Below are 23,995 nucleotides of genomic sequence, written 5' to 3'. Positions count from 1 at the left end.
ATCCGCGCCATTTTCCGTTGCCTTCATTTTATAATAGATCTCTGAGTAATACAACTTACAGAGGCTAGACGAGTGTCTGTGTTTTAATCCTTCAGGACAAGCCTGATACTAGTACACCGACTCAGGTTTAGTTGACACAAGAGCGTTTCGGACCATCGATGAACCGTGCAGTTACGGCCGAACCTCTTACCGACTCCATCGACTCTTACTCCTTACCGACTACACCCGCCCAACTGTGGGTGATGAAAACTAATACTGAGTTCACAAGAACTGAATATGGGGAAAGGTTATCGGCAACGATCAAACGAGTCTTGTGAAGGTCCCGCTGATAGTAGTTATGGAATAAAGTGGATAAAGGGTCTGGCGTTAATCAATCCGCTTGGGATGCTCCACCACGTTTACTTCAATTCAAATCGTTTGAAGTTTAAGAACGTGCAACTGGCCTATGCAATGACTTGCGGTGGATAGCCTATGTGTTTTGTTTAGCATTTTAGTCAAGTCAGTGTTTTTATCCTCCCAGACAAGTCTGGCACCAATTTATCGGCCCACTTGGTGAGCACCAGGGCGAATTCAAACCTCCGATCCATCGTGCAGGAAGCGGAACCTCTGACCGCTACACTACACCCGCCCCAGTTATGAAATGAATGGAGATAAACTCGCTACTGTGAACAAAGAGAGGACCGTTTCGTTGCGCCGGCAACTACTATAGACAGGTCAGGGGATTGGCCATGGGACAAAGACTAGCTCCCACACTAGCCATTGCATTCATGTCCAAAATAGAACAACCCATTCTGGAACGGAATCCTTTCCTGTATTGCCGTTATATTGGTGACTGTTGCATTATATGCCCCACTCAAGACGAGATGGACACTTGTTTCGAGCTTCTAAACCAACAGTCCCCTTACATACGGTTCACAAAGGAGAAACCCAAAGAAAATTGGCTGTCCTTCCTCAATGTAGAAATACAGTGGTCCAATGGTGAATGGAAGTCACGATGGTTCCGAAAACCTAGCAGCAAAAACATTTTAGTTCATTGTCTTTCCGCTCACCCTTGGAAAACTAAGAAATCTGTGGTTAAAAACATGTTTAGGACAGCCGTAAGGGTGACATCAAATGTCCAGGAGCGGATCGATGCGATCAACCTAGCGCAACGCATCGCGAATTCTAACGGTTACATTGGTAATGTAGCAGGTAGGCCAGATCTTGGTGCGCAGCAAGAATATGCCACACGGGTTGAGTCGAATAAGATCAATTTCTGCCTGCCCTTCATAACCGACGACCTGAGTAAAGCTATACGGGCTAGTCTGGTGAAATGCGGTCTCGAGGACCAGGTGAGAGTTGTGGAAATACCTCCAACAAATCTCAAAAAACAACTAGTTCGAAACAGAATGTACGACCGCTTCTGTCTCACTCCAGACTGTGTAATATGCCCATTCGGGAAAGAAGGGGACTGCATGGTCTCTGGTGTAGTCTATCTAATTTCGTGCAAAACATGTGGGGACCAATACATTGGCGAAACAGGGCGCCCCTTTTGTATTCGCATTGAAGAACATCTAAGGGGGATGAAACAATCGAATGCAGCAACTCCCCTCGGAGTTCACCGCAGACAATGTCATGAAAACGTTCCTTTCTGCGTAGCTGTCACAATTCTATCGTACGAAGCCGAAATTATAGCTCGCAGAACTTTAGAAGCGTTTTGGATAAATGCAAAAGGTCCAAAAATGAATAGAAAGGAAGAGTGCTTAGCCGTGACCAACGAGCTGGCTCTGTATCAAGACCTTTGCGGGTTTGACCTACGGGGTCATATGCGGGTCGCATCCTAATTAGTATCAGCGGAGCGATAGCACCACGCGGATATCCGCTAACATCACGGCAACGCGGCTACTAAGGTAGGCACAACGATTTGGGCTTTTTTGGTTTTTGTTTCCGGGTGTAATATCCTAGGGGATGATGACTTGTTCTGGATGAGGCATTTGAGAGGATATATTGCAAATGTTCTTACTTTCCAGGCTCTGACGAAGGCGACAACGCCGAAACGTTAGCCATAATAAATTTTGTTAACAATCTTGGCTGTTGCTTAAATTCGACTATCAACAAAGAGAGAACCGACATCATATCTTGTCAGTGTGAAAAAATGGGTAAACAACCACGTCTGACGGGAATAATTGACAACGAATGTTGTCCGTTCACTGATTCTTCAGTTCCTAGTATATCCTTCATACTGAGCGGTTGCTCAAGATGATCACTGTCAGTTACATCGTCTTAAAGGTGAGAGTTCTTCGTAGAAAATTGCCAAAAATCCAGCATGTTATGTCTGAAGAGTATTCCATCTCATCGAAGAATTTTCAGATAATTATTATATCGTTAGTTTACATATGGATACTTATACAATGCTCACGTTCTGCCAAGAAGAAGGACTCATCTTCTAAATCAGTAGCGTCCAGTTATATCGAAGAAACAAAATTAGAAGAAAAGTATGTGAGACCGGCTTGGGACAAGCTATTCCCAAAAATTCTACCTCCACCGGTCAGTACCCTTAATAGAGCCTATTTCGAAAATGTATTTTTGCACAAGCAATGAGAATGATCCATTCAGGAATGCTAAAGGCATCACTCCACGAGTTTGATGTGGTACGGATTTCAGGTGGAGAATTAGAACACGGGGTCGTAGATTATGGAGAGAGGGTGATTCGGTCCATTTCTCCTTGTATCACCGGAAACGGACAACTCCGGAACGCAGTTTCTAACGACGTCCTCAATTGCGGCGCCACTCTTGCGCCGCTCCCAGTCTGTGATTCGCCCGAATGGATTTTCGCGAATCGCAGGCGAGGCGGGAGGTGGACGGAGTGCCGTCGTAAGAAACAGCATCTTGGGGTCGTCCGTTTCCACTGACACAGGGAGATGAAATTACTCTCTTCCACACACTGAACCAGGGAGATGAAATTACTCTCTGCAACCCCGTACAGGCATAACCCAAGTGAAACCCGTACCACCCCAGATTCGTGGGGTGATCCTTTTAAAGGCGAGGTTGCAAAAATTTGAAATGAGGTCTGCATGAGGTGGAACGATGAAGACTTAGTCGGGCCCGAACGATATGAAGCTCCTTCCAGCATGCGTGAGCGGCTGCGCTCGAAGCGGGACGGCGTAGATGGTGTTTGGGATCGAGGCGGGATCACCACGAATTGCAGCGATCGGTGGCGCTCGTCCTTCCAACCAGCCGCTAACGTAATGGGATTCATGTCGTTTTGAATCGACTACAAATGGGCTAACTTGTGGCGCAAAATGTGAGTATGGATATGGGTTGCCGCACGTGGGCGGGCCGCGCTGCGCCTGATTCGTGCGAACAGTGTTGTTGCTAGAGCGCGCTCAGCTTACTTCGGGCAGGCAATGGAGATGCTGAAACACTCCGCAAACACGTACTTTCAACGCTTTTGAGTCATACTTCGTTATATTGTTATATCCAGTTTGAAGTTTTTGTTCCAGTTTTGCTATATTTGTGAATGTAATATTACCTGTGCTGTTTTTTTTTGTGGAAGACGTTGAATATTGTTGAAATCCTCGATGTACTTCATTTCTTACATATTGTTTTCAGCCCTATCGACATGAAGGTCTTGTATTGGCTGGATATTTCACCTTGGCAAAACGCTACCCACAAATACGTGTTTCTAAGCTGCTTTTAACAAAATATTGAAAAATCCCACGGATGAAGTGCTTTGACGTGCGCATTTTGCTAGAAGGATAGTCACGCAAACTACTGGAGTGGGACTAAAGCCCATTCAGGTCCAACACCAAACTAAGTGGATGCATGCACACAGTAATTATCTACTCCGTTTGGTATGCTTATTTCAAGAGTTTTTAGAGATATCGAATAAGGAGAAAAAAAATAGGGAACGGAAATTTATTGACAACTATAGTGATATGGAAGAGCAAGCAGAAATATTTTGCGGACCGCCGGCTCCTCTGAACATGTTTCATCTGCGGTGGAAGCAACCCAGTTGGAAACGAAGAGGATCAACGAACACTGAATGATATTCGCAATACAGTGATGTTAATAATGTTGTGTTGATAATAATCATTATTTGTGTTTGCCATATGTTTACGTTTTTAAACGTGATAAGTATATACTGCACATCATTCGTGAAGAGTTATAACAATAATAATAATGTTTGTTACGTGTCTGCGTTTTCAAACGTTTACAGCATTTAGTGCACCTAATCCGTGAAAAGCTAATAAATAGTAGTATTAATTGCAATTGTGAAAACTTTTTTATCGTTGTGCTAATACTACTTGAAGAGCCGAAGTGGAACTCTCCTCCGAATGTGTGGGTATTGCGCGCTCTAGCAACATGATTGCACTCGCCCAAACCATGTGCGGCGCGGCTCCTGCGCGCGGTTGTCCCAAATGATGGTACGTATACCGGCATTCGAACCTCGCGCTTGCGTCCGTGAAGCTAGCGATAGGTTTACGCCATATTACACCATAAAATAATCATGGTGCACTCGGGGAACGGTCAAGAGGTACCCGTATGATGTGCCGCCGCGTATCCCGGAGGCTAATGAGCGTCGTTAATTGCACCTCGCGTCTCCTGACACCGTCATAATCGCTACAGTAGCCTGATTGCTCCTCTTGTGCTACGTCTTCAAGACGCCCCGCCCACTCCCCCCTCCCCTCCCATTCCGCCGCGTCTACCGCTATTACAACGATTTTTTTTTTCGCTGCGCCCACAGCTTTTATAATGCGCTTTTAAAATCGAACAAAAAGGAAAGTACCTGGTATTAGATGTTGTTCGAAGGTCTACATAAAGTGTGCTTGTAAGTTAATATAAAAGAAGGAAAGAATGAAATAGGTTTGTATAAGTGACATGCCATTTAGAAATGCGAGTGAAAAAGAAATTATCCTGTCTCGACTTGTTAGGTGAAAAACACTCATTCATCCCTGGGAGTGCAAGAGATGTTTCAAAAAATGTCCCACTGATCGGTGTTATGCTATCTTCTTTACCTTTTTTCCCTTTCTAAGGATTTCTTTTTGTTCATCTAGCTGGGTAAAACTGGCATCCAACGATTAACGAGGCGCGAATAATGCCTCGCAGACATACACTGTACCTAAAGGTATATCTCGAAAATACAAAGCTCTCTGTTCGCCACTAACACACCTAACCTCTCGTATTGATTTTATGTAGAGAATAGATAAAAATGAAGCGATAAAGCGGTGTTGAAAGAAGTTTGAAGAACCATACAAAGTTCTATTATATAAAACTGTATAAAACGTACAAGCAAGTATTGAAGTACTTGACAGACGCTCGATATAAACATTATATCTAAGTAAAATTTTGAAAAGGTAAAATGTAGAAAGAGAAGATGTAGAAAGAAGTTTAAGGAATGTATACAAAGTAATTAGCGCATAAATTTACTGTTATTATAGGTGCTGCAGTTGAGGTTGAACACGAATTCGCTGAATGACATCGTGACAAACACATACTTATGCACTACTAGTTTATATAGAAAACTTGGGGCATGAAATGTGTTAAATTATGAGATCTTTGAAAATATATGCATGTTATTCTTTTTCCTGGAGCATCTTTTTGAGATAATTTTTACTTATGTAAAGTTACATTGGATAGAAGGATCCAATTCTTCTCCTTTATTCCCAATAATATGCGCTTGGTTTACTATCTCCGTACATCAGAATTCGCTGCGGCAATTCGTTTTTCACTCCCATTCCTTCAAAATTCGCACTATCCGCCGCTTCATCGCGACGCGAACGTCGCGCGCGGCGTTGATCAGAGAGCAATAGGGAGGCGGGGTGTAGGTGATCTCAGACGGTCGTGGAGGATGCCTAACTGGTGGAGCGGCAGCCGTAATTACGCGGAGGAGCGCGGTGCTGAAGGGAGGACATGAGCGGTCAGCCGGTTTTCACGGGTACCTCTTGTCCCGCACCCGGTGCACTCAGGTCATTTCGGCTCTACCCGCTGAGCTAGTAGGTGCTGTGATTAGCAATTTATGACAAATAAACTTTGTTTAGTGTGTCATGAACTATTTTGTGGGAAAGCTAACAGTAGGGACAAAACGAAATAATGCTCGGTGCATTTGCTCGAGCTGTTGCGCCCGAAACGGAGCGGTGAAGCGTAGCGATTAGCATCGTGGTGGAACCCCTGTTAACACCACCCATCTTGCATTTGGATGGACCGACCTCGATTCCAGCCGCTGTCTACACCACGTCGCTTCAAGCGCAGTCACTTTATTTGACCTGACTATATAATATTCTGAATCAGGGAGCAAACTGGATAAATTGTTTTTTTAAAGGTACGTGTTCCTGAGAAAGAAAATAAGGAAGTGGATGTCGAACCAGACTTCATGATAATGAGTGCTCCAAGACTTGATAAAGGTTCGAATCTTGAAAGTGACAAGCACGTAGAACCGGAAGGAAGAAGGTCAGAGATTCTCGAACAAGTTTTCTGTGACCGAACACAGACCAGTCCAGACCCAAGACTCGAAGACGCTGAAGAATCGCGGAAGAAAATGGGAACATCGAAACAACAGCGACGTGATCCAAATCAGAATAAAAAGAATGGAGCTGAGGGAGAGTCAATAAAGTTAGATGAAGGAGAGCCTATAAAGAGTGGCAGGAACGGGTCAGGTGTAGGTGGAACAAAAGGAATATATGGGTCATCAGTCTCTGATACACCTGGCAAATCAGCTCATAATTCTGTTCTGGAAGGAATTAAAAAGAAGAGCAAAGAAACCACACAAAAAATGAAGGAAAACATAAGGGGAAGATCCAAGGAACTCATAAGAACAGATAGAACTATCGATTCGAAGGAGAAGATTGAAAGACGCAGACCCTAGATTGCAAATGATTATTTAATAAATATGTTGCACTAAGTTTTTTCTCAACGGTATGCAAAGGTTGTCAACAACAAACTAGAACAATTGCAAGAAAGATCTAAAGCTCAAAGCAATTTTAGTAGGGAAATTTTTGTTTTTTGTTTTAAAAAGAAGAAATCCTAATAAACTAGTATTGCGAATCAAATAAAAGTCGACAAATTATTTTGGTTTTGACTACTAACAGACTCTGGAGTATTTTCCAGTGCACAACAATGTAAAAGCAGTCATCACCTGTGCTCCCGCTGTTCATCAATTTGCTCGAGCGGACACCAACAATACTTCAATATGTCCCGATCGCCGCAAAGGTTGTGACCCAGTGGCTTCTCTTGTCGCGAGAGACTTTAAGAGCATCGTAATTTTTTTGAAGGAATTCATAAAGAGGTCTGATCATCAGGTAGGCGGTCTTTTTGCGGATAACGTATTCCTCGTCGATGTTGTCCATTGCGGAATCTCCCCACGAGCAGTCCTGTATAGCGAGAAGATCCCAGTTAAAGGCATCACCCCACGAATCTGAGGTGGTACGGATTGTAGGTGGAATGTTCGTATACGGGATCGTAGATTAAGGGGAGGGGTGATTCCGTCCATTTCTTGCTAATCGACGTAAAAAGTGGCCCGGAAGATGCGGCGTGTGCACACAGCTAGCGCGCTCCAGTCGAACTCGTAGAAGATAGCGCGCCGAAAAGCTCGAAGCCGTATCTTCCGGGCCGTTTTTCGCGTCAGTTAGGTAGAAATGGACGGAATCACCCTCCTCCCCTTAATCTACGATCCGTATATAAATACTTCACCTGAAATCCGTACAACCTCAGATTCGTGGGGTGATGCCTTCAATGATAGTTCTAGGAATTCGCTCTCCGAAATTCTCGGCTTTATCATCTCTCCGTGTGAAGAAAAATCTTCTCCAGAGGAGGCAGTGACCTGATCCTGTATACAACTTTGTTTTAACAGGAACATGAGTCAGGCAAAACCTTTTACTGACGATGACGTGGTTAATTTCATTATGGTACCCTCCGGTGATTTCCACGTCCGGGGTAGAGTGGAGGGCTTCTGGAACGAAATTTTAGGTTAAATGCCATTATGTATAGTGTCTTTCTAAAATGCAATTCTTGTGAAAGGGTTGCAAACAAGTCAAAAAGAGAAGCTCCTACGTAACAAACATACATTCACTCACGAAAAAAAGGTCTGCTCTGTCTGAAGACCTTTGAATGGGTTTCTGCTAGTCTGCAAACTATGGTGGAATAAAGTGCGCAGTTTCTTTTTCCGAATGTCGAACTTCTAAACGTCTGAGCGATGACCACACTCTACCACTCTTGAGCCCTTTTTTGGCTCAATAGTTACTGAAAACATGAATTAGCCGTCCCGCTCGAGATATCTACACCTAATAACCATGGCTGCTTACTGACTCGTTCGTTCGGACCTAAGTTGATCACCTAAACCCTGTTGCTCTAATGCAGGAGTTGGGAGAAGGATCTCACATAAACATTTTTCACCTTCTGTAGCAAGAGAATGACCTGTTAACTCACCACAGGAAGGTGCAAAAAAGGCCAACTTTTCTCTACAATGTCTTGGCGGAATTCTGGTGAACTCTGCCGTTTCTTATTGCCGTTTCCAACACACTTATGAGTGTTTCCAAATAAATAAATGAATAAATAATTAAAGTGATAACTAACGATGTGATGAGGGCAGAGCCCTCTTTAAAGCTTGGAATAGTTCATTTCCATTCGCCATAGCTAATAACGTTTCTAAAGGAACTGTTGTGAAAAAATGCATGTGCGGTCTTTCGAAATTTCCCGTACATTAGGTACGTTTTAATTTAGAACTGTGCCTCGTTTTTTTTTTTGAAAAAAGGCAAAAAAGCACACAAAATCAATACCACAACAATTTAAGGTTCAAGAATCAACTATAAGTTGTCTTTGTGGAAGTGCGTGATTTCTATTAAGTCTATTATTCAATCATAAAATTTCCCTAGCGTCATCTAATGATGCTAATGGAGATAATTCTGCAATGCATCGCCTAGTTTTTCTCTCGAGGAGAGTTTCTGATTTTTCAGCTCTTGCTTGTTGTGTTTACTCATCTTAGAAGATTCACATTAAAAAAAGCTTTGAGTTTCACCAAAATAATCATTAATTTTCACTCATTTTCAAAGGAAAGATAATAGTACACATTTTAAAGTATTTTAAATATGTTGAAATAAGAGTTTCGGCTCTTTTTTTCCAAAGTATTTAAGATTGTTTCATTGGAGCATTTTCTTGTTGTTGCTGCGGTTTATTTACGTGCTGGACCTTGCATATTTCATAAACAGTCACTGGATCTAATGGGTACGAGTAGTTGATATAATGACGTAAACCTGACATGTACACGAGAACTCTTTACAGATACTGTTTTTCTTTAGTATTAGATATGTGTTACTAAGCTATAGGTGAAGGATGCTTATGCTTTCCACAAGACTCGGATACTGTATACCTTCAATCGTATTATATATTGTTGTAACGGTGTTACTGTATAAGGAGAGGCGACGACTTTTTGGATCATTCTATTTCCTATTTTTGACACAAGCAATCACTGTAAGTTGTAAGCCAGACCTTCTTCTATTTTTTTTTCGAAGAAATGAGTAAAATTAATAAAACAATCTTTACGATACTCTATTTGATATAGTTTTGATGATGTTCCAGATGATGCAAAAGATGTGATGTCAGAAAATTGCCTTGGTCAGAAAACACTAAAACAAAACACAACAAAACAAAATTGTTCACGTATTTATTTGAAAACATCTATAGGCGTGCCATAAAAAAGAAACAAGAAGAAACAGTTCTCACTAGAATATGACTGAGTTTCAGGGATTTCTTTTCCTTCTCAGCACAAGATAGGTTGGCAGGTCATTTCCTGCCACAGAAGATGAGATATCCTCACGAGAGATCCTTTTTTCCACAGTACGCTACAGTAGACAAACTCACTAGCTTTCTAGTGTACTTCATTGCATTGTATTAATGCTTGTGGTAATATTGTGTATTTTTTTAGAATATTTTCGTCTTCACCAACAGCTTGTATGTGGTTCAATTAGCCAACGAGACTAATGAAAGCAGTTGGTGGAAATTTATTTATACAGAAGCACCTGAATTTATCGTCCGGATTGTAAGTCGTGTCTTATGGCCATGGTCATGATCATAATGAGCTAAGATTTTTATTGTTTGTCTATCGCACTGTTGAAAGATGTATTAAAATTTCAACCCATTTCTATCTTTTCGATAAAATTTAAATTTACACTTCAGTCTATCATTGAGGTTTCGTTTAGGTAATAATAGGATACTAAAAACAGTAACTGAGAATTACCGAAAATCACGGCACATCCATGATCACATCAATCAGTCGTGTGCAGGCTCTCATTTTATGTTCAGGACTATCCGACGGAGAAACTTTCTGAATGTTTCGTGGAAGCGAAGCAAACAGCTGCTTTCTGTTTCTTCGTCCTGTTCTTCCTTCTTATAACTCTCACTTCTTATCGATCTCACTTTATGAGTATCTTCCTTTTTTTTATTCTTGTGTACCGTGATCCCCTTCCATTCTTACGTCCTGCTCTTTTCCTCTTTTTTTTTTGGTTTTCCTCTTTTTCAAGGAAAATCTATGACATCATAATTTGTACGAACAATATTACGACTCGGGTTTTTTTTTAGACTGGATGTCTAGGGAATCATTTTGCTTTCGTGCAAACCTACATGACACTCTTTATTTCGATCAATCGAATGACCTTCATCGTTAGTCCTGGAGCAGATGAGAAAGTGAGATATTTAAAAAACCTTCTTCCTGGCTTTTATTTTTTTTATAGTGATAAGAGCGAATGCATTCGGTTTTTCTTTTTTGAACGATATTCACTGTAGAAATTCGAAGCAATGACTAGCTCCTACCGTTTTTGAAGGAGCATTTCTTATTTAGATTTGGAAAATAGTCGCACCAGTTTGTGTAGCGATAGCTTACTTGTCGCCTTTCATTGCAACATATTCGCACTTGACGAACAAAGCTTCATGGAAGTTTCGTCCTGAATCACGCTGTTTTGTATCATTTTCCGAAGCGGTAAGTTTTAAGGAATTACTTTCAGTGGGCTTTATTCATTCGTATACTGAAGCACGTATCGTACGCGTGAACAAAAATATGCACTTTATATGATGCGATAAAACTAATTAAAACTAATTACGGTGCTCAAAATCATCTTTTTTGCGGTTTATGGTTACACATTCCTATCTTTACTATTAGAACGTAAAATGGTGGAAAATGATTGGATGAAAAACTGTTCCGTGTCTCCGAGAATATTGTCAACTTTAATGTAGAACTTTTGTTAAAATTCTACATTAAAGTGAGTTAACAAGCTAAAGTGTTAAAGTTTTACAAATGTTTACGTATATCCTGAGGGAAACCTTATTATGGTGCTTTCAGTAAGGTTAGCCATAGAATATGTCCTACTTGTGTTATACAGCATTGAGTGAAATGGGTTCTCTTCACGAAGAAAAAGTATTAGATGTTTAAATCACGACTATGAGCGCGATCTCTCTCATTGTCCCAGAAAACAGCGTGGGAAATAGCATTGTCGACCGAATTTCCCTACGAGGCACCCACAATGTGCTGCGCTTGGGAGCGCAGGCGTACGCACCGCGTTCGTCAATAAACCGAAGGGACAATGTCAGCGACTCATTGATTGTCTGCTCGCACGGCACGTGTGGCTGCACGTGCCGCGTACACGTGGGACGTTGTTGGGTGTCTCGTATGAAACTTTTTCTGACAATTCCTCCTCCCACGCCGTTCTTATGACATCTAGGGAGAATTAGGGATGATCACGCGGCATGATACTCCTATACCTCTAGCCCCTGCTTTTTGTGGAGGGATCCCTATATGGTCAATTTCGTGGTGCTATGCTGCCTTCATAGTTCTCGATACTCGAACAGCACCAGTTACAGTTTGTTGTTTTAGAACCTTGGAAGGATTTGGAAGCAACTTCTTATTTTTCTGTGCATATCTTTTGCCGTATCCTCTGCAGTCAACATTACTTTAGTTGTTTTCATGTGCAAGAGATCAAAGCGTATAAAATCTACCAACATGGAACGCAGTTTGATTATCTTAGCTCTGCTAAACTTTCTGATCGAATGCAGCTTTTTCGTGTTGTTTGTAAGTATCAATCGCTTATTATCATTTGTTTTTTTTTCTTTTCGAGTGTGTGCCAGAATGCCAGTACATTCGAGTACACAAATATCCCGAGTGATTCGTAAGATCGTTGAACAGTACCTTTTCCGAATAGTCAAAAACTTAAACTGGCGCACTTTTTGATTTCTTGCGAATAGTTGATGGTTATAATGACTTAAAATTCGAAACTTTTTTGACTCATTTAGATTTGACGTATATTGCTCATCGCAAATTTTTCAGCTCCCAAAAAAAAGATTTTTTCAGCTTAGTTCTTTCCAGCAGTAAACTGAAGCCAGAGGGTTTTTCTCAAATGTCACAGTGAATCCCCGTTACTCCTCACAATTCGAGAGAAGAAAAACACAAAATAGCAGTCCTCAGAGAATCTTTCTTACACTTTACTTTCTTTCCCCATCATGAGGAAGAATGCAGTCAGATGAATGAAAAGAAAAGGAAGATAAGAATTCGTCGGAAAGATTGTAAGGCGTCAACAGGCATTAGTTGAGTCATCAAATTCAAAACTTACTTCTACCCCTCTTCCTGTGAAAAAAGCGACTAATTAGGTTGGTTCTTCACAACGTTTATAACCTCACAAATCATCAAATCATCTTTCCATAACGTTCCCTTTGAAATTTTGTCTGGTGTACAAAGTTAGGAATTTCCCAAGAACAGCGATCTTACGAAATCTTATAAATTTGTGGATATTTCAGAGTCTGATCTTCACCTCTCCATATATCGGAATCGACTCTTCGGTATCCTTAGCGCTTATTCCATATGCATCCGATATACTGACATTATCCAACCCTTATTTGCTTATCGCTCTCAATAGAAGCATTCGAAGTCGTTTATTCCGCCTGCTCAAGTGTAAAAATACCGTTCCGTCCTAATAATCGTGGGAAAAAGTAGTGGATGCCGTAAGAGGGAATATTCCCGAGTTAGTACTGTGGATTCATTGTAATACTAAGGTTTGTTAAAAAATCAAATGATGGCTACATTTAAGTATTAATAGATTTATTTTAAAGAATTCCGTGGAAATCCATAAATAATAAAGATTTCTGGATTTACCCTCGCATTCAGCTTTGCATTCTGCCAACTCCATCCAAATTTACAGAACTAGCGCTGTGTAAGGTACTAGCATGACATTTTTGATAAAATTTTACCTAAAACAAATGATGCCAGAAGCCTCGATCATAAAAAGATGATGTACACAGTTTTCGCAAGAAGAATAGGGAATAGTCAATAATCAATCGACAATCAAACATAAACGTTCTTGGTTGTTTACAACGTATAGCAATTAGGTAATCCAAATCGTATTTTCTGCTGTGTTCCACACAACAACAATGTTCTGGCGGTAATAACTACACTACTTATAAAGAACAGGTATGTACCAGATTACCAGGACAGATAGGGAATGGCTTTATATTAGACTTCATTAAATTCTTTGCTCTAATTAAGAGAAAAGCTAAAATTTCTCTCTTGTAATAGCGTGCCTGCAAGGTTTTTTTTTTAAATGATGATGTGAAATGCGTTATACTGGCTCACGAAACAGAAATATCGGCAAGGAAGACGTTGGAGGCGTTTTGGATTCTTAAAAAAACCATTCAATGAATAATAGGAATGAATGCTTGTCGATAACGAATGAGTTCTTGCCACTTGCACCGCTCTGTGACCTATAACCGCCTGATATTCTGTGTGTAGATCAAATCATCCACATCGCCGCTGGTGATCTACACCCAGCAATACTCATTCGCTGGTACACTGAGTGACAAGTGCGTGCTACCAGCCGCGCCATATCCGGTGGTGCAACACGTAAGACCATTTTCCATATAGATGGATTTCTGTTTTCACTACCCTGAACGATTATCGGAACACTCACCCAGCATAGTGTGGTACTTGACGGGATAAACATAGCATTACTCCAATCATCTCCTATTTACGCCTCTAAAGACGGCGAAAAAGCCGACAAATAAAGAGTTCCAGCTGAAAAACCTCGCAGGCACTCTCTTACAAGATATAGACAGAATATGCCTGAATTTCAAGACAAGAGAACGTTTCAATTGCTAACATTTTTGTTCAATTGCTAAAATTTTCGCAGCAGTTCACAATTTCGCTGTGCATTACTAACCTACTCCTAACTCTTCGATACGTATTTTAGCTTGTTTTTTTTTCTCGATTTCTACCAGATCTCATCTATTTTGCTAGTTTTTTTTTGCTGTTGTTAAAGTTGATGTGAATCTAGAAACCGGTAGATTGCCATTGTTTTGGAAGTAGAGAACTGACTTCGTATTAATGAGACAGATGTTATTAAGCAGGTGATATAAGTGGTCGAGAAACTGTTTGCGGTGCACAGACTCACAACATAGTACAAAATTTAAAACAACTGGAAGAGGGCAGATTTTTTTTTCGTAGAGCTAAACTAAAAGATCTTCTATCGCTTCTCGAATGACTCTTGTACGTGCTTGCGATATTTCCAAATATGAAACATTTTTTTTGTTCCTCAAAGCATTGAATTGCCAATATTGCAGTTGAGAAATCATTGAAATCAGTAAATTAAAAAACAAATTAGTTAGTGTCGTTGGGTCGAACCTGTCCGAAAAGCGTTCTTCCAATCTTTTTTTTTTCTTTTTAGAGTAACTAAGCTAATACTAACTACACTAAAGAGGTCTTGCCTTATCTTACATCATCATAGAAACACTAAGAGCCCTCTCCCAGATTTTACCAATTCTTGACTATGTGGACGTGAAGAATTGTTTAGATTACTTATTTTCTATTTCAGTGATTTTTATTCCATTTGATCGGGCCCTTCAGAGCAGCATGTTTTTATATTTCTGCGAATAAATAAATAAATAAATAAATAAATAAATAAATAAATAAATATTTCTGCATCATTTTCACAGCCTAGCGATCTTCGGAACTATGACGTTCTTTTCTCTGCCTTTTGTTTTTACGTGTCTATCTAAATTGCTAACGTGACGAACAAAAACTCTTTTAGTATCACACCGACGTTGTCGTCGGATATAAGTTGAGCTTTAAAATACCCATTTCTTTCGCTTCTTTTAGATATGAAATGCTGAGGCCACCTCGAATCGCTTATTACCACTTCGCATATTGATGAATAGAGTTGTTGAGAATGAAGGAGAACCCATGCGGTAGTTGGTTTGCCTTTGGTTTATTGTCTGGAATACCATGTGGAAGGAGGTTTTTTAACGAGTTACCCAGTTGACGAAGCGATTTTATGACTCCAACATCTAGCAGTAGAGGAGAACAAGTAAACGTAAATTATTTTAGGTTATTTAGTTATTTATTTTAGGTTATTTTTACTTATTTTCAAAAGTTTCTGCCTTTTCTGTTCACCTACAATTGTTTCCTGAATAAATTAATACGAACATTAAAAAGCAATTAATAGCTACCACTTCGTGACACGGATAACGGCTGCGATTCATAGTTTCTTTGGCGCCTTTAGAACAATTAAAGTGATATGGTGCACGGTACCATCTAGGAGTATAGGGGGGGGGGGGCTTGTCGAACTAAGGCCAGACTGTAAACAGAAGCTACGCTACTGCATCACATGTCCAGGAAAAACGAGTGGCAGCGAGGGATTACCTTTTGGTCAAGTGACCTCACAAGAAGAGGAGATTGCGTTTTATTTTTCCGTCAAGTGCACTAAAGTGACCTTTTATAGACACTTCTTTAATATCTTGCATATTTTGATATTGATTCAGGAACGGAGACTCAGGAAAGAGGAGGCAGATGTAGTTTGACAAAAATCATGGTAAAGAAGTTAAATGTAACTCCATATTCTTTTCGAAAAAAAACCAGCTAAAAAGATATATATATATATATATATATAAATTTTGTACTATACATTATTGTGAGTGCACAAAGTCAGAGCAGTTATTAATCAATCAGTCAAGAGTAAATTGCTCAGATTTCTCAATAAAACTTTTCACGAATGAAGTCTTGAAGTGTTTATAGAGAAATTGCTAAGCCATGCAGTACAAAAAAGACAAAAGTAAACAGATTCTCATCGAATGCACGGAGAGAAAAAAATTGCGACGAAAAAAATGAAAAACGGCTATCGCTCTTAGGAGGCGCTCCTCCTTCCGAATGTCACCTTCACTCTGAGATTTGATGAATCCTGTGAAATTCGATCAAAGTGCGGCACAGATTGGTCTTAGTCGAAAATATTTCAAATTAAAAGGTGACGGATCGAAGAAGAGAACAGCAGAAGTACCCGCGGCTGAGTATGTACTGAATTTTTTTTCTCAAACAACTTTGCAAGAATTAGTGAACTGTTACTGATTTATAGATCGATATGTATTTGAATCTACACTTTTGTCAACATTTTCCAAAGAACCAATTTCTCATTAATTTTTTCCAATTTTTATCACCGAAATTTCAAATGCCATATCACCATTCCGCCTTTAATCGTTCCTTTCTTATGTACCGAGTTTTCTTTTTTTAAATCAGAAGTCGTCGTCCCACTAACGGGTTGAATTTTACATCGCAACAATGAAATCGGCTTCTTTCTAAATAGAAAAGCAATGGAAGAAAATTTCAAAGGTTAAAGGCATCATCCCACGAAGCTGTGCGGGTGGTGCGGGTTTCAGGTGAGTTATGCTTATACGGGGTCGCAGATTATAAGGAAGAAGGTGATTCCGTCCATTTCTTCCTAATTAACGTAAAAACAGCCCGAAAGATGCGGCGAGTATGCAAGGCTGGCGCGCTCCAATCGAACACGTCGTAGAAAATAGTGCGCCGGAACGCTCGAAGCCATATCTTCCGGACCGTTTTTTGCAGCAATTAGGAAGAAATGGACGGAATCACCCTTCTCTCCATAACCTACGATTCCGTATACGAATACCCCACTTGAAATCCGTACCACCTCATATTCGTGGGGTAATGCCTTTAAGCCGAAGACCTGAGCTCGTGCCTTGAGCAGCAGCAGCAACGTACGATTTCGTTTCAGCATCAACTCACGTGAGTTAAGACGAGTTTATAAGCTTCAAACTGAAAAAGGATAGAGGTAATGAAGTTTATCGCAGTTCTTCTACGTGCTTTTCTTCGTTCCTCTAAAAAAGGTCAAGCTTTTTTGAACTCCTAACCTATATTCACTTACGAAAATCATTCAAACTCTATTTGCCAAGTGATCTTAGAAATCCAGGTTTATCGATCGAGGAACCACCGACAGTTTTCGCTTCACTTCTTGAAAAGATGTCGCATCAAAGAGACCGTGTGCCATCGTGGCAGGTAGTTTTTAAAAAATAACCACCTAACTACTGAATATCTGGTTACGATATGGGTTTCTCATTGGCAATTTTTGAACTCGCCATATTTGATTGATTTACACATGAATGCGTAGAATGACTCTGTAACAATATAATATTCGCATTGGCGATGTATTCTACTCTGTTTTTTCCGGAAATTTCTTTCCGAAAAAAAATTTGGAAGTTCTGGCAGTTCATCTATGGTTTTCGACTTATTAATCTTATCCCGTCAAGTAATCAAAAAAATCAGCGAATTGTAACAAAGAAGTAGGAGTAGTGGTGAAGACTGGTAGTAACTCCCGTCGTTTAAGGAATCAGAAAAATCAGTGAATTGTAACAAACAGTCTCGTAGGAACTAAAGGTGTTCCCATGCCGTTTTTCTACGATAAATAGGGAGACATGAGCGGAACCACGCCGGATCTCCAAGCCACAACTCCATCGCTAGCTTTTCGCGCGGATTCCCTCACCATGTTACATTCGTGCTGGCTTTCAGAAAAAGGGAAGCTGTTGTTTTTCTGAACCTTCAGAGTCTCTGCCTGCAGGATTTTTGTCGCTTTACTCACTGGATTGCGATCACTACATGACTGTGGTCGCCGATGATGGATAGAATGCAATTCTATGGCTATGAGGTAACTGAGCCGTACCTCAACTGCTCGCTGACAATTGTAATTTCTTGATCAATGAAACCGAAATTTTGACCGAATCTGGGTTTTCCCCCCAATGTCTGTGAAATTACTCATTCTTCCTTTACATTACATTACGTTACATTTTTACCGTCTTCGAGATTTCAGTGCGAGACAAATTCTAAAGCGCCTCTTCATAGCTCAAATTTGGCGCAGTCGATAGAAGGTTCAGCTGCGACTACCGAATCGCCGTAGCCGTTTTAAAGTCAACTAAGCTTTTCATCTTTCCGTAGAAGGTAAATTGGTGCCAGACTCGTCTGTGAGGAAGGAGTGATTGAGCTGACACTTCGACTATCCCGGAAGTCTTTGTAAAGTCTAAACACGCGTTCATTCACCTCAAACGATTCTGAATTGATGTTGAAATCGTAGGCACTTCCTCAACGAATTGATCAACGCCGTGCACTTTATGTTTTATCCTTTATGGCAACAAGAAAAGACCAAATCATAAAAAATGGTGGATGATCACATCAATTATGTGTACGTGTACCAATTGTTAGCCAATTTGCATATGTTCAGCAATTTTCTATGAAAGATAAAGTCTCCGGCTTATCAATCCGTTTGAGACGCGCCTGCGCTTTTGGCTGCAATTTAGAATCGTTGAGGCCTGTTCAACGGTGTTTGCCTTGACCGGCGGTGGCCAGCCGACGTATCAAGTCAGTGTTTTGTGTCTTCCAGGCACGTCTAGTACCAATTTATCACCTCGGAGGAATGAAAGAGCTGGTTGGCACTGAGGCGGCTTCAAACAACAATCAACAGTGTAGCCACCGGGGGGTTTTGCCGACTGCGCCGCAGGCGACCCGTAATTACCAAATATTATTTAATTCGACTCTCGCTATAAAATTACAGACCACAGATGAATATTCTTCGATAAATAATTGGCGGACTTTTGTGTGGTTTACAAAAGACATTGAATTATTTCTTCTGTAAACTAATGGTTTTATCTTTCATTTCCTTTCCTTCGTAGTTTCGCTAGCAATGTACGCAGGTTACTGTTGCGGGTAAGAAAAAACACCTTGAGAAAAAATCGGAAATAGGTAAACCTAAACATTTAACTCTTCTTCTAGATCCTGAAAGAAACATTTCTTCATCTTATCTCATCTCATCTCACAAACAATGTTTCAATATAAAAAGTTGAAGAAGTACAAAGATGCAACTGAAGTTAGCAGGACTTAAAAGATGTCGTTTGTTAAAAATTTTTTTTACCCATTCTAGAGGATGAACGGCGAAAAAGAAAAGCCGACGATTAAGTACGACACAAGACTCGATATTGAGCGATGGTTTTAACGGTCTCCTACCTAGATCCTGTTTTGTGGTTGTTAAGGAAATCACAGACAAATTAAAAAAGGTGGCTCTGCTTTCATTTTTGGTTCAAAATTTTTTATGTTAGTCGAGATGTTCTGGGCGTAGTCGACCACTGCGATGGACTGATGAGAACGAGCGAGGTATTTGCAACACATGATCATGGTCAAACTTCTTCACCCCTAAAAAAAGCTGCTAAATACATGCAAGGAGGACAGTCAGTTGTATGCGCATTGAACGGCTTATTATTTAAAGGCATCACCCCATGACTCTGAGGTGGTACAGATTTCAGATGCAGTATTCGTAAACAACACAGTAGACTATGGAGAGGGGGGAGAGGAATTCCGTCCATTTCTTCCTAATTTACTTGAAATTTAAAAAAATTTAAAGTCTAAAAAAAACTGCCAGCAAGACATGGCTCGTGCACAGGGCTGGCGCGCTCTAATCGAACTCCTTGTAGAAAATAGCGCCCCGGAACGCTCAAAGCAGTATCTTCTGGGCCGTTTTTACTGCAATTAGGAAGAAATGGACGGAATCCTACTTTTCTCCATAATCTACGGTCCCGTATACGATTACTCCACCTGAAAGCCGTACCACCTCAGATCCGTGGGGTGATGCCTTCAAGAACCACGAATTTTCACGCAAAAACGAAATACTCTCTATGATCGAAAACATTCGCTTTAGAGACTCATTTCACAAGTTTGTATTCACATGGTGCAGTCAGCTATTCGCTGTTGCTGTTTGCGTTAGAAGTTTTTTTTTTTTTTTATCAACTGCGTCCGCCTACGCACACATCTCTGTGTTGGCAGATTCGTTGAACAAACTGACGCATGCTCGGCACGCCCACGAAAGGAAATCGATAATAGAATTTCGTCCTCACAAGGTAACTGCTGAACACTTCGTGAAACTTGTAAAAACGAAGCTAGTTTCAACTTATTCAGAATGAAATTTTTCTGGAGACCGCGGAGAAAAAATACTTAAAACCACCGATCTGCAATGAGTAAACGTTGGCTGATTAGGTCTTGTTTGCTTTATGCCTTTCACTAAATGATCTCATTGAGAAAGACTAAGAGTATCTCCGTTACCTGTTTGGTCTGCTCCTCCTGTCTTCAAATAGTTGGTGGAAAGGTAGAAAACAAAATTCATTATTATGTTATAAAACACCTTCCACATGCAATTGAAATTCAGAGAAGACGATTTTTCCTGAATTTCTATATTACATGCTACGTGTACACATGCTTCAAAATGGAGAATGAGAATCGACTGAAGATTGAAACTTACTTTCCTCGCTATCAGTTTCTTACTTCCACTAACTGTTATGGATAAAGAAAATGATTTTGCTACACTGAAAACACTTTGAATATAAAAGGCGAGTGAAGCGGTGTGTACTTCCATTCTGTTGTCTCTACTTCGCACGTAATCAAGCAGCAATGGGTGACAAGTCGTGCTACATGGGCGCTGGAGGCTACTCGGGCTACATGGGATCAGGAACTCAAGGAACTGGTTATGCTAGAGAAGAATACGCTGGAAACATAGGAAGTAGTTGTGGAGGTGGCGGTGGAGGTGGCGGTGGAGGTGGCCCTGAACGTGGCCCATATTTAGGATGTACCGGTGCATATGGTGGACCATATGGTTCAGCACCATCACAAGATAGTAAGTTTCACATCTTTTGAGAGTCTTTGACATTTCTATGAAGTGTGGTGATTGTATTTCTCATCATCTTCGATCATTGTTTCAGCGACACCCAAACCGCAAAGCAACTACGCAGGAAACGTGTCCGGTTCAGACGCACAAGCATCGTGCTATTTTGCACCAAAATGATCAGTGTTCCTAGCGCAATAAAAATGATTCTAATAATTCTGATCTTCGGATCACGAATGAATCTTTTTTAGCTGGATATTTGTATTAACGATTTTTCTACTGCATTTTTTTCAATGTGTTTCATAGCAAGATAGTGTTCTGAATATAAAATTCTTAGGATTAAAACAGAAAGACGAAAAGGAATTTGAACACTCGCAACAACAGCTCTCAATCTTTGCGCAAGCCTACTCAGAAAAAGCTGCATTTTTAGGAAGAAGGAAGAAGAAGCACGAGATGAGTGCGCAGTTTTTTGAACATATTTAGAAGGACCGCATGTTCATCACTAAACTCATTGAAAACAATTTTGCTACAATAAGCATTTATGCGATGGAAACGCCAAAATCTGTGAATCGTAAAAGTGGACCAGAAATATTTGTTGCCATCTTCCCAAAAGTGAATCTACGACCGCATTCTAACTAAGTACAGGCGCTATGACTTCTTCCGTAGATGGTGGCCACGGCGAGGGTTTGGCCTAAAGTGCGCAAGTCAGACCGAGATGCGGCGCGCTCTTACCATCATGTACTATAGGATACGTCATTCCGCGCATAAACAAAATTAATACTGATTTCCAATCGTTACCGACATGGAAAGTCAAATGATGTTGTCACTTGTGCTGCAGCGCGACGAATTGAAAGGAAACCGTAATCGTGAGGTCAGCACAAAATTTGGACTAACGTGAAGGTCTTACTTGTGTGTCTCTCTCTTCATCAGTCTTAGCATGTCCATCGAGATTGGAGTGGGTGCATAAGTTTCCTTTTACGGGATTTGATGATCGTTTGTCATCATCAACTTGTCGCCACTTCTTCTTTGGCAAAACTAACACTAGAGCGGTGTGGGCTCAGGAAGAGAGATTTTTTTGCTCGAAACATAATGTATCCATGCAGTGCATATATGGACATGATATCATTGCCAAGGGGTTTGTGTAGCGCATCTGGTAAGAGCTTCGAACGCGTTTGTATGCTTAACGGTTCGGAACTTTCCTCCAAACAGGCCTTACATCCCACAATGGTCGATAAATTGGTGCTAGACCTTCGATGAGGGATGGATACGGTGACTTAAAGGCATCACCCCAAGAATCTGGAGTGGTACGGATTTCCGGTGGAGTACTCGTATACAGGATCGTAGATTATTGACAGAAGGGTGATTCCATCTATTTCTTCTAACTGCGGTAGACAACGGCCCGGAAGATACGGCTTCAAGCGTTCCGGCGGCACTATTTTCCACAAGGAGTTCGATTGGAGCGCGCCAGCCTTGTGCACGCACGCATCTTCCGGGCCGTTTTTTTACGGCAATTAGGAAGAAATGAACGGAATCACCCTTCTCTCCATAGTCTACTATCCCGTATAAGAATACTCCACCTGAAATCTGCACCACCTCAGATTCGTGGGGTGATGCCTTTTGGCCATGACCACAGCTAATAACTATCCTCTATGTAAATCTGTATGCGCTTCGAAAACTTGTACAGTACCCTCATTCTATTTATTTTCCCCTTCTATCATTGCAACCTATTTCAACATCTTTAACGTAAGTGGTGCCTTGTTCGTTCTTACTGACACATTGAAGGTAGTATGTTCACTGCCACCACTGATTATGGCCTTAACGAAGTCGCAGAATTGTACTCATCATACCGTTTTGAGTTTGAATGTCCAGGCTAAAGATTTAATTCGAAGCAGTCAAGAAACGTTCACTGAAGCCTCGGAGACGCTTTCAAATATGAATGCAATGGCAACTACTAATTAACTCCTAACAGCTATGCAGGAAAGGTATGCTAATGTATAACGTAAGAATATCACAGGTTACTACTGTGCATATTCATTCAGGGTGAAGTAGACACCCAAAAAAACGTAGAGACTTATCCATGGGCATCGATAAGGAACACTGGCAAACATGATCGGTTCATCCTTGGGTTACACCGTACTTCTTCCATTTCTTTAGCATTTTATAAGACCCCTTTATGCTGCAATTCCCAGATATCTGATCCTACTCCTGAGTACTTACTTTTGGCTACGGGGTGTGAGTTTTTCGTCTTTTTACATTGTGGTACACGTGTGAGTCTGTCTGTTGCCAGCGCCAACGAAGAAATCACAATGAAACGGGAACAGTCCCGAAAATACTTGCTTGAATGTGTTTTATGTATGTTAGCATTTTTGAGTGTACACGAAGACAAATTCTAAACCTGGAAACCAGCCATGGAGATCCTACGAAACATTCGTAATTAAAGGCAGCATACCACGAATCTGATCCTCGTAGGAAATGGTATGGGAATCGCTGTAGTTCCTGTGAGGTGCCTTGCCTAAAGAACGCATCTTTATGTACACGTTCCGCTCTCCTCGGCAGTATATTCATTAGTGTAACCTGAATAGGCTGTCGAAAACACCTTCTTAATCCTTGAAAGCTTCCTCGTTGATGCGAGGTGTGCACAAGGGTGGCGGACCACGGAGTAAGCCGTCGTAAAAAAAAACGGCGGCTTCCGAGCCGTCTTTTGCAGCTACTACGGAGAGATGAACGGAACCACCTGGTTTTCCGCAATCTACGATCCTGTATAGAAGCTTTCCATGGGAAGTCCATACCACGTCAGTTTTGTAGCATGCTGCCTTCAATATAGTTCCTTGAACTTCTGTCTCTACAGTATAGGTCGGGGGATCATTCCCTGTGCATTCTTGTATACGCACGAAGAAGCAACTACCTAGCTAATAACTCAAAGCATCATGTCACGAAATAGACAATCTTTGAAAAAGGCAGGATTAGCTGTGCAGATCGCGAGTATCACCCCCAAAGTCGGTTAATTGCCTTGGAAAACAAAGAGAGAAAGGGTCTCATTGATAGCATTTTCCAACTGG

At 40.9% G+C, this 23,995-nt stretch overlaps 4 protein-coding genes across 7 annotated transcripts; all 4 read left to right on the top strand.

The window, feature by feature from the left end:
* Positions 1 to 728: 728 nt before the first annotated feature.
* Positions 729 to 1,823, top strand: RB195_017338 (uncharacterized protein; the record flags this gene model as incomplete). Its single annotated transcript, XM_064184292.1, has 1 exon — positions 729 to 1,823. One exon carries the CDS (start codon positions 729 to 731, stop codon positions 1,821 to 1,823), a length of 1,095 nt encoding a protein of 364 aa, XP_064040173.1.
* Positions 1,824 to 2,238: 415 nt separating this feature from the next.
* RB195_017337 (uncharacterized protein) lies at positions 2,239 to 6,844 on the top strand (the record flags this gene model as incomplete). The annotated part of the gene is made up of 3 exons (XM_064184291.1): positions 2,239 to 2,268; positions 2,350 to 2,526; positions 6,302 to 6,844. 3 exons carry the CDS (start codon positions 2,239 to 2,241, stop codon positions 6,842 to 6,844), a joined length of 750 nt encoding a protein of 249 aa, XP_064040172.1.
* Positions 6,845 to 9,306: 2,462 nt separating this feature from the next.
* On the top strand, positions 9,307 to 20,621 carry RB195_017336 (uncharacterized protein; the record flags this gene model as incomplete). 3 transcript variants are annotated; one of them, XM_064184290.1, is made up of 8 exons in its annotated part: positions 10,621 to 10,656; positions 10,811 to 10,948; positions 11,840 to 12,034; positions 12,757 to 12,910; positions 20,105 to 20,178; positions 20,237 to 20,295; positions 20,357 to 20,423; positions 20,484 to 20,621. In XM_064184290.1, 8 exons carry the CDS (start codon positions 10,621 to 10,623, stop codon positions 20,619 to 20,621), a joined length of 861 nt encoding a protein of 286 aa, XP_064040170.1. The 3 variants fall into 3 exon arrangements, with proteins under 3 accessions (XP_064040171.1, XP_064040170.1, XP_064040169.1); XM_064184289.1 differs by lacking the exon at positions 11,840 to 12,034; XM_064184288.1 differs by lacking the exons at positions 11,840 to 12,034; positions 20,105 to 20,178; positions 20,237 to 20,295; positions 20,357 to 20,423; positions 20,484 to 20,621 and adding exons at positions 9,307 to 9,444; positions 9,899 to 10,012 and having other exon boundaries at positions 10,552 to 10,656; positions 12,757 to 12,933.
* Positions 20,622 to 20,725: 104 nt separating this feature from the next.
* Positions 20,726 to 21,116, top strand: RB195_017335 (uncharacterized protein; the record flags this gene model as incomplete). 2 transcript variants are annotated; one of them, XM_064184287.1, is made up of 3 exons in its annotated part: positions 20,726 to 20,846; positions 20,898 to 20,948; positions 21,034 to 21,116. In XM_064184287.1, 3 exons carry the CDS (start codon positions 20,726 to 20,728, stop codon positions 21,114 to 21,116), a joined length of 255 nt encoding a protein of 84 aa, XP_064040168.1. The 2 variants fall into 2 exon arrangements, with proteins under 2 accessions (XP_064040168.1, XP_013301778.1); XM_013446324.2 differs by having other exon boundaries at positions 20,726 to 20,948.
* Between the last annotated feature and the right edge of the window lie 2,879 nt (positions 21,117 to 23,995).

The sequence above is a fragment of the Necator americanus genome, chromosome II (assembly GCF_031761385.1).
Source record: "Necator americanus strain Aroian chromosome II, whole genome shotgun sequence".
Taxonomy (NCBI): domain Eukaryota; kingdom Metazoa; phylum Nematoda; class Chromadorea; order Rhabditida; family Ancylostomatidae; genus Necator; species Necator americanus.
The sequence above is the reverse complement of the archived record's forward strand: the minus strand, read 5'-3'. Positions and strand labels throughout refer to the sequence as shown.